The sequence below is a fragment of the Crocodylus porosus genome, unplaced genomic scaffold (genome assembly GCF_001723895.1).
Source record: "Crocodylus porosus isolate Cpor-Errol unplaced genomic scaffold, CroPor_comp1, whole genome shotgun sequence".
NCBI lineage: Eukaryota > Metazoa > Chordata > Crocodylia > Crocodylidae > Crocodylus > Crocodylus porosus.
Window position 1 is genome coordinate 40,106,473 of NW_017728906.1, and position 10,363 is coordinate 40,116,835.

Genomic DNA, 10,363 nt, shown 5'->3' on the forward strand with positions numbered 1-10,363 from the left:
TGCAGCACAGGGGGAGGAAGCTGATGTTCAGCAAGCAGAAGGAGGTCTTTATTTGCAAAACAACTGAAAGCATTAAGTTAGCAGCTTCCTAGCTGGTCAGCCCTGGTAAAAATCACAGATTTTAAAAAGAAACCTCCTCTCTTCCACATCTCCAGGGATCATAATGTCAACATTCACTGTGAAGAATACAAGTATTGAATTTTGTTAGAAGACATGCACGAGCAGACCTGTCAATTATATCGAGTCATTATTAGACAATGCAGTGGCTACAAAGGCAACATTCTTTTATAAACCAAGATTTATTTGCCTCTAGTTTGATGATTATTACACAGACACACTATGAACAATTTGTACAATTTTGTATTCTTGTAGATTTAAAATCTAAAAACCACAACATCTCCATTTTCCTAAACTTTGTCCAGTGACTTCTCAGCTTAACCTTTGAAGATGAAGTGTCCCTTAAAAGTGGACACAAAGTACCAGCATCTCAAACACTGCCATATGAAATTGTTAGAAGTCTGCTAAGCAGAAAGTTCCTATTCAGTGTTTAATGACACACTCACTACACACCCAGTACAGATTTCCAAGGTTTCACAGCACAGTTACAAGTTTGTTGAAAAAAATAAAACTACTACTACCAAAAATAAATTTTGTCACAGATAATACACAATTCTGAAAGGGAGATCCAACACCAGGGAACAGTTTTATTAGGCAAGTAATTCTACTGATGATACAGTGGGTATAGATGATATGGAATTAAAATAGTAAGACATTTTCAACCCATTATGATTTCAAAATTTAATCTGTGTTATGCTTCATTTAATAAGATATAAAAACTGTCCCTCACAGCTCATGGAATGTTAAGTCTAATCAAGACTTCAAAGCCTCCCCCCCTAATCTCACATTCCATTAATTTCTGGTTGCACAGAAAACAGACAACCGGTACATGATTTTACCTCTTAAAAAAAGCATTTACACTTATCTAAATATGTAAAAAAATGGGATGTGTTGGGATTCCTCTTCTTTAAAAATGTGTTTTCTAGAACTACTAAAAAACTTGCATTTACAAAATAGTTGATAAAAATATTCCTCTGAATTGTACAAGAAGGAAAATACAGGGACCAACAATAAAAGACTTGGTACAAGATATTACTCAGACTTGGGTTCTTTTTCTCCTGCTGCATCAGATACTGGGGCCTGAAAAAGACAAAGGGAAAAAGAGAAATCTTAGTTTTACAATGTCTTCAAAACCTCAACATTTTTATACCAAAGATCCAAAATGAAAATTATAAACAGGCTCTTTTAAAACCATCATAATATATATTTCTAATACATGATGGTTGTTACTCCATATCTAGTCACACATTTTGAGCCATGATCTTATTGGGCAGTTAAAGATACTCATCTCACAACCTACTCATCTGTTTTTGACAATGTTCTATCCAAACAATTCAACCTCTGGAGAAATGGTACCTGGCTTGTTCTAAAACAGAATGGCATTAATTCAGCTCCACTGGTCTCAATTCTGGGATCCGTGCTTAAACTTAAAGGGGAACTAAAACACCTGTTTTGGTAACTGCTGTCCTTGAAGCCCAAAGTTTCAAGAATGAAGGACTTAATGTTTTCCTACTAGGTAAGCTAAAGCCTCCACAGAGAGTGTGTCATCTCATCTTAGAAACAATCTGACTCTGAACAAGATTAATAGTATCTCCTATAAAGCATTACAGTATTTTCCCTTTTGGTGAGGGAAAGCTGTGTGAGAAGCTCTCCCCTAAGCAAAGTGCATTGTGAGCACTGTAGTCTATCTGGGGATTTCAGGCCAACTGAGGACACTAAACTTCCACCAGACAACTTTCCAGTTTGGGGCTGATATTTTTCATTTTTGAGTTGTCAGTGAACATAAGAACTGACATTTACTGAGTTAGACCATAGGGTCCATCTTGCCCAGTATCCCACACCACACAGTGGGAGAGTGGATACTGAAAGGCAAAGTAAACAGGTTATGACCAGAGGGGTTTTTCCACTGTTCCTCTCTCACTTGCAGCCTCCAGCATTTAAGGTCTAGGAAGTTCTGAGGCTGTACCCTTAACTCTCATGCTCAACAGCTACTGATACCCCTTGTCCAAAACAATGTGTACAATTCCTTTTTGAATCTGGTTAAACAGTCAGCTTCCACGACATCTTGGGGCAATGATTTTCACACTTTAATTACATGCTATGTGAAAAGTCCCTTTCATTCATTTTAAAGCTACCTTCTAGTTTAATTTTATGATCCCTAGTCCTTGCATTGACAGACAGTAAATAATAAATCCCTACCTACTTTTTCTTCACCTGCTAGTATTTTATAAACTCCTGTTGTGTTCCCCCACAAGCATCTCTTCTGTAAACTGAATAGGCCTAGCCTCTTCAGTCTCTCCTCATATGACTCATACCACTAATCATCCTTGTTGCCATTCTCTGTACCTTCTCTATTTCTTTTATATCCTTTTTGAAGTGTGGGGACCAGAAATGGGCACAGTATTTGAGGTATGGATGCACCATGGATTTATAAACAGGGCATAATGACACTTTCTATTTTGGTTACAATTCCCTTAATAATGTAATATCTAACACTTTATTTGCCTTTTTGATGGCTGTTAAGCCCTAAGCTGAAGTTTTTAGTGAGCTGTCCACAATAACTCCCAGATCTCTCTCCTGTGTGGTAACAGCTAATGTTGAGCCCATCATAGTGTAGGTATAGTCTGCGCTATTTTTACACATGCACATCACTTTACACTTATCCACATTTAATCTAATTTGCCCTTTAGTTGCCCATTCACTGAACAGTATCAAACCCTTCTGTAGTTCCTCACAGTCCACCTTGGTCTTCACCACTTTAAATAATTTTGACATCTGCAAGCCTTACTATATTCATCCCTTTTTCTAGATCCTTTATCCTTATACATTAAACAGTACTAGTCCTAACACAGATCGCTGGGGACCTCTACTATTTACTTCTTTTCCCTCTTTAAACCCATTTAGTTAAATTCATAAAATAAAGTAACTTAGCGTAGGAATTTTAAGTAAACAATTCCTGTGCCTGCATAGGGAGAATGGAGGGGAAATAAAACTAGCTCTGGAGATGCACATATTCCATTAAAGTTAAAACATGCCACATAAATCCAGTAAACTTATGAAAACTTATAATAATGGCCGCAGCTTCACTAACTGCGTTTTCTGAAGACAAGGAACCTCAAGGCAAAAGCCAGGATGTTAATTACCTTAGGGCAGGTGTGCAGACACCAACAGTTGTCCCAGGAACAAGTTACACAGGACTGAATTTCCCAGGTTAGGGCAGTTTCTTTCTATTTAAGGGATTTCATTATAGAGTCAGAACGTTTCCCCTTCAGGGTAGCTGGAGTTTCTTCTAGGATAACATGTTCATATGTCCATGAACCATATTTTGCACTAAGCAAAGGACTGGATAAATTTAGCTTGGACAAAATGTTTGAGACACATTTAAACAAATGCATTAAACTATACATTTTTTTTTTTTAAAGAAAGAGAGACTAAATGGATCAAAGACCAGAAGACTATCTTACCTCCTCACTTTTAGCTTCTCCGTTTTCTGCAGGCAAGTTGTCCTTTGTCTGTTCTTGGTTAGTCTCCTCAGTCTGTTTTCCTTTTGGTCCTTTTTTTCCCTTTGACTGAATTTTCTTGTCCTCAGATTTATTCTATAGTAAAAAGCATTTAAGAAAGATTGCATTAATTTAGTTATTAGGTAAATTAAAAAGAAGCAAAATGATGAAGTTGTCACATAACAAATTTGGGATGATGTGCTCAATTAACAATAAGAGGAAGCAAAGCATCTCTACTTTAGAAAAAAAAATCTACTCCAGAAAGTTAGGAAAATAAGACAGAACAGCCACCTGGGGATCAGATCCCAGACCAGCTATAAAAGGCTACATCTCACAGAAGGCATTATATACACACACACATATATATATATATATATGGATGTGTATATACATAGCTTAATCCGTCTGTTTGTTTGTCTGTAACATTCTTGGAGCGCTCTGACTGGCCGTCTCAGTATCCAATCGCAATGTTTATGTAGCAGTCTTACCTTTTTGGAGTTTGGGTTGAGTCCCAGGATCAAGGGTCTGCTGTTTGATTGGTCGAGCTCACCCATCAATCCGGAGGCAGCACAAGGGAAGCAATGCCCCGCCCTTTTCCGAAGGGAGTGGGCAAGAAGCAGCTGGACCTGAATCGGAACTGCACCAGCCAGGTCCGGAGAACTTTGGGGCTGGAGCCCCTGAAGTGTATAAAACGGGAGCAGGCTCAGCAGACTAGGGAAGAGATGACGAGGGACGGCAAGGAGAGAGGAGCTCCAAAGACGGCCATCCATCAGGACCCTACTTGAGCTTCAGCAATGCGCAAATCAGCGCATGGGGATTGGGCTCTAGGAGCTGCTTGAGGCAGCTTAAGCCTGTGAACCCAGCAAGCAGCTGGGCAGTCGGTGTGCAGATCAGTGCATGGAGAGCTGGTCCTAGGAGCAGCTCGTGGCCGCTTGGGCCTCACCTGGTACGCGGGTCGGCACATGGAGAACCACCTTGGAAGGAGCTCACAGCTGCTCACACTAGCCCTGGCCCTAGGCTGAGCGACTGGAGCCCCAGAGTGTGGCTCCACTTTTAACTAATAGAGCCCCAGTGCCCAGAGCAGGGCCTGGGAAAGGGAAGAACCCCCAGTATGAGACTGGGGAGTCGGAGCCTGCAAGGGCTTGGCTCCTACAAGAGAGAGAGTGCCCTGGGTACCCAGTGCAGGGTGCCAGGCTGTTGAGGAGAGCCGAAGGTGCCGCTGGGGAGAGGTTCTTGTGGAATTGGCCACAAGGGGAAGAGCCTTGACTTCTCCAGAGAGGAAGTGCGAGTTACTGAGGAAGCAGGCCCCGCAGGGGAGGCTGACATGGGTGAGAAGGGTCTGCTGCCTCCACTGTGGGAGGGGCAAATCTACATCCCAGGGCCCTAAAGGGGAGGGGCTGAATGCACTCCCTATATTGAGGTTGTCATGTCAAGGGCTATATAGCTAGGGATAATCTTTAAGCGGGTTTATATGATTTATATGTTTTAATGTGTATATTATTGGCATTGTTATTTGTGAAGGTTTAAAGAAATACTATGGTTATGTTACTTGGGTTATATAGGTTAATATCCCTATGTATTAATTGTGTTGTATAGGTTGTAAGTTATTTGGTATTATATGCGAATTGTGAAATTTTATATATAGTATTATATGTTAAGCCTTGTAAATATTCTGTTTTATATTAAGCGTCTGTATTTATTCTTGTAATAAGTTGTACATAGTTAAGTATTTGGTTTTTGCCTAACTCTACAGAGAGGGGAGAAAGACGCTTTAGTAGCTGACCCCTTCCTCAGCACCCTGCCTGACCACCACCACTGTCATCAGAGGACAAGACACACCCCTTGGATGTACCCAGGCTACACGTACTAAAACCACCAGAGTACTCCACACAGACAGACACACAGACAAGCTGGCCCAATGTTGGGGGTAAGGTGGGGTGGAGAATGACAGAGGGGACAGACCAGTAGGGTGAAGCACCACTGGCCTCGCCCTGCTTCTTCAAGGCAGCATGGCACTGGCATTGCCCCCACCTCACTCCATCACCACCATCATTCTTGATGGGCAATTTGCTAGTCATCACTATAAACGGTACCATGCACCTGGTATACTATTTGACAGCACCATGTTTAAGACCAAGTACTGCAAAGCATTCTCAGTAGAAAACAGACCTGAAAAGGACTGGCAAAATTAGATGGAGAGATCTCCAAAATGCTTAACCTGATCATTAGCACTGGACTAGAACTAGTAATGCAGTCCTGTTTTACAAGCAAGAAATACCTCAGGATTTTATATCTGATCGGTGATTTTTCAATGCAAAAAGCACTTTGAAGTGCTTACTCAAGGCAGCTGAAGGTTGTCTTATTGTTCTAACATTACATCCTTTCTGCTACAAACTGCCATTTCATACAAATAATTTAGAATGCCAATCCATACAAACTTTGTATCAGAAAGAAACCGCTTATCAGTATGCGCTGTGGTCAGTATGCAGTTTGAAAAGATCTGGTGTAGCAATTTGGATTTACACTGCAGCACTTTTTATCACATATTACTGCATCAGCTTTATTACTGAGAATGCCATTAACTTAAACCAATATTAAAGATAAAGGGCAATTGTTCTTACCAGCAAAATTAAGGAATTTTGCATTAGAATCCTGCAATAGGATGAGATGCAGAAGAAGATGCAACACCTTCACACATTTTGGCAGATTCTTTAGTTAGAAAACGCTTACGCTTCAAACCTTGCATAAAGTGTGCATAGTATAGCATTATGCAATTAAAAACAGGATTTATCACATAGCAACTGGCCAAGCTTTTGATTTAAAAAAAAAAAAAAAAAAATGTGATGTAATAAACCCTAGAGAAAACGCTTATGGACCAGGTAATGATTAAAATGGAAATAATAACTGGGGTATAAACCAAAAAGACACACACATTTAGCAATTATTACAGCTTTCATACTTTTGATAGAATACTCCTTTACATAACAAGTTTTCATTCATCACTTTCTTTCTAAAATTAATTCTGAGCTCAAAATAAAAATAGGATATTGTTTCTAATATTTATGTACAATATAAAATGAATAAAATTATGGTTGATAATCTTACTAATTAGAACCATCACACAGTTCAAACAAACAGATCAGGAATTTGACAAGAGAAAGTAGTGGAATAAGAAAATATTTGCTGGACTAGAGAGGATCAAGGTAAAAAGTAGGAAGAAACTGTAGGTGAAAGAAAAAAATGTGAACACCGCAAGGAAAAGGGGTTTTGCATTAAAGTGGGACAAAAACTGTAGAGATCAAGTGAAGGAAAAGTTTTTGACGGGGTGTCACTGTTGCAGAATAAGGGAAATATCAAATGCAATACAGGTTTTAGATCTGCAGAAATGACTGCAGAATTAATATTGATAAGAAAATCACAGAAAGAACTTTTTTTGTTTACATTACAGGAATGCTTATCAGCACCCTCAAGACACTGCTGCATTAGAGGATGTAAAACCCATGGGAAGGAGACTCCCCAACCTGAAGACTTTACGATCAAGATTAACAACAAAGTATACGAAAACAGTTAGTGGGGATGGAAACTAAAAATGAGGTTACAACTCTAAGAATATGTTCTCATGAAGGCTAACTCCATCAAAATGGAAGATTTCCTACCTACCCTAGTATTTATCAAATGGCAGTGTCTTGATATTATGAGGAAATGCCTCATTCCCTTCCCCTTGCGGAAGCAGGACAACAATGATTGCCTGCAAGGTGACTTCTCCTGGTAGTACATGCACTGAACTGTGGCAACTGTGAACCAGTTCCCATCCAGTGACATTCTTGAAATGGTTTGTGTGAGTATCCATGCCCTTAGGGTGCAGACATGTGTTAACTGGGAGAGCCAGTTAGCCATATTAGTCTGAAGTCAGGGAGAAAGCAAAGAAGATGCAGTTAAAACAATTTAAATTAGGAACAGGCAACTATTTTAGCTTGAGGGCCACTTAACAAGTTTTGGTGAGCTGTTGAAGGCCACAAGGGTACCCCCGCCCCTCAACAGGTGCTCCACCCCATGGCTGCCCTGACCTTTGCCACCAGAAGTCTCTCCCCTTGTGCCAGAAGTATTCCTTTTTGGAGAGTGCTGCTATCTTGAAACAAGGAAAAAAAACCCCAAAAAACCCAAATCTTATACTAAAAATCAAACATCTACTATAACTAGGGGTGCACTGATAAAGACTTTCCTGGCTGATACCGACAACCAATGATTAACCAACCGTATCAACCAACACTGATTCGATGATCAATATTTAGTAACAGTGCAAGGCATTTTAAACTACTGACATAAATAAACCTTTTTTAAGGTTTGTTTTGCATTTATAACACACGCCTCCTGCCTGCTTTGGCCCTCGATGAGGAAGGCAGCAACTGCCTTATTCCCATGCACATCGCTCCCTCGCCCATGACTCCTACTCGCAACCCTGCTCCTTGTGCAGACATCCCAGACAGGCGGGGTGAATCCTCATGCAGATAGTGGTGCTGGGTGTGTCTGTAGCCCCAGGGAATGTTGCTGTTTCAGCAGTGGGCCCCGCACAGCCGAGCTCTCACGACCGCCAAGAAGCTGCTTTTGCAAAGGTGCCTAGTGCTCAGTGGAGGCAGCACCTTACCCTGCCCGTACACGGCCCAATATTTCTGCAGCAGTGCCAGCGCTCAGGCCCCTGCTGCACGCGCAGTGTTACCATGGCAGCAGCAGAAGCCAGTAAAGGTCCCTTTATTACTGAGCATGGTGTCCTATGACTGCTACCCAGCATCCCTCTCCCTCCCACTACTAGCCAGGATTTATAGTCTGCCATAGGCTCAGGCCAGCAGCAGGGACCAGACTATGCTCGCCAGGTTGCTCTGCGTATACAGGCATAATGATCAGCTACAACGACCAGAAAAAGACAATAACTGATAAACACTAATTTCTCTTTTTTATAGGTGCCGATCTGACAGTCAACCAATATACCAGCATACCCCTAACCATAACTTATTTTATTTTAAAAAAATCTTTGTCCTGATTTGTGTGTGTATCTAGAGGCAATTGCATAATAGCCAAAATACAGTCTTACTCTTGCATACTGTGTGTAGGGAGTAAGGGGGCTTATGTGGGGGTGTTTGGCTGGGGAGTGTGTGCGCAGTGTGGAGGAAGCTGTGGGTATGTGTGAGGTTATGGGGGTGGAGGATGGTGGCTCCTTGGAATCCCAAGAGGGTATGGTGCAGTGGAGTGTGGATGGTGGCTGCCTCCTTGGAATCCTGGGAGGGTGCAAGTCCCTGGATCTGCAAGTGATAGCACACAGCTCCCCGTGCTCACACCCGAGTCCCTGGTTGCAGGTGGCAGCAGCGTGGGCCAGCTGCACCCAGCCCCATAGCGCATGGCTGTCTGGGCTCCTACTCCTTTCCCCCAGCCGGAGTCCATGGCCCCATCTTCTCGCCAACGTAAAGCTGGGAACCACAGAAGATTGAGGTGCCTGGCATACCCCAGTAGGGTTGGCCTGGGCCATGCACACTCACATCACTTGCTCACCTTTGCTGCTGGTTTTTTTGGCTTTGGCTCCTCTTTGGCAGGGGCAGGTTTCTGAAAAGAAACCAATGGGGGTTAGAAACTTGTTACCCATCACACAGCTACCAGGGAGGAAAAAAAGAGCTGGGCCTATACTTACAGCAGACAAGCGGGCAGATCGCCTCTTGGGCTGGAGAGAAAGAGACATACAGATTGTGAGCTTCCATCACTGGATGTTTTCAAAAAGAGGCCAATGGATGAGTGCTAGCCAGGGATGACCTAGGAGCAGCTACACCTGGAGCACACTGAGAAAAGCAACAAGGGGGAGCCCAGGACCCAGTCCCTCTCCCACCAGATCATGGGGAGAATGTGAAGAGCTCTGCTGCCTAGAGCAGGTGAATATTGGAGAAGACTGTGCTCAGCAAAAGCATGAGGCAGAGCTCCACAACCAGCTTAGTTATACCAGCAACTTTAATCTTTAAGTTTATGGAAAAGATCCAGAAATAGGAGCGCTGGCAAGCTAGCTAGAAGCTATGATGTGAGGAATTATGCTAGCCATCCCCAGTCTACAAAGCACAATGGAGGATGCTTTTTTTCCCCCCAGCTTCTGGAGTTTTCTGGTTGCCATGTGGGGTTGGGAATGAAAACCTCCACCTCCCCTTGCCTGTTGCTACAGGTGATAGCAGTTTTTTTGTTAGTTTTTGGCTTTCCTCAAAAGCCTTGACATTGGCTGTAGCCAAGGCTGGGGGGGTTTGACTGGAGCATGCCAGTGCTCCCGCTGGGACTGAAACACAAGAGGTTTCTAGTTAGACAGGCTTGGCTCCCTTCCCTGCCCAAGGATTATGTCAATAATCCCATAGGGGGTCAGGAACAAACTTTACTGCCTGCCAGATTGGCCCTGCCTTCCTCTACAGGGAGTGGCGGCAGCAGCAGGGCACTGATAGCTCAAGTTCCTCCAGCTTTACCTGCCTTCGGCCTCCTTGGGCAGCTGGCCTTGCAGCAGGGGCTGCCTGCACCCTTTCAGGCCAGGGCTTAAACCCCTACTTAAGTGATGTGGCTGCACGGGGATGCTCCTGCCCCAAGCAGGAGCATGCTGAGCTGGATGAGGCAAGAGATCCCTCCCTGCCCTGTAAGTGCATAAGACGGGAGCAGAGTCGGGACCCCCCACCCCCGGGCCCCGCACTCACCTCCTCGCGGACCTCCCCTTCCACCGCGTTCACCTGCAA

General features: G+C 43.0%; 1 protein-coding gene across 2 annotated transcripts in view; it reads right to left on the bottom strand.

Moving 5' to 3' along the window:
- Positions 1-280: 280 nt before the first annotated feature.
- The window catches only part of HMGN1 (high mobility group nucleosome binding domain 1), a 10,825-nt gene continuing 742 nt past the window's right edge, over positions 281-10,363 (bottom strand). For both annotated transcript variants that reach the window (XM_019528957.1, XM_019528958.1), the window contains exons 2-6: positions 10,325-10,357; positions 9,298-9,327; positions 9,162-9,212; positions 3,582-3,713; positions 281-1,197 (exon numbers count right to left, since the gene is read on the bottom strand). In XM_019528957.1, the coding sequence (XP_019384502.1) occupies positions 1,150-1,197; positions 3,582-3,713; positions 9,162-9,212; positions 9,298-9,327; positions 10,325-10,357 (294 nt within the window). In that variant the 3' untranslated portion in view covers positions 281-1,149. The remainder of the gene's footprint in view (positions 1,198-3,581; positions 3,714-9,161; positions 9,213-9,297; positions 9,328-10,324; positions 10,358-10,363) is intronic.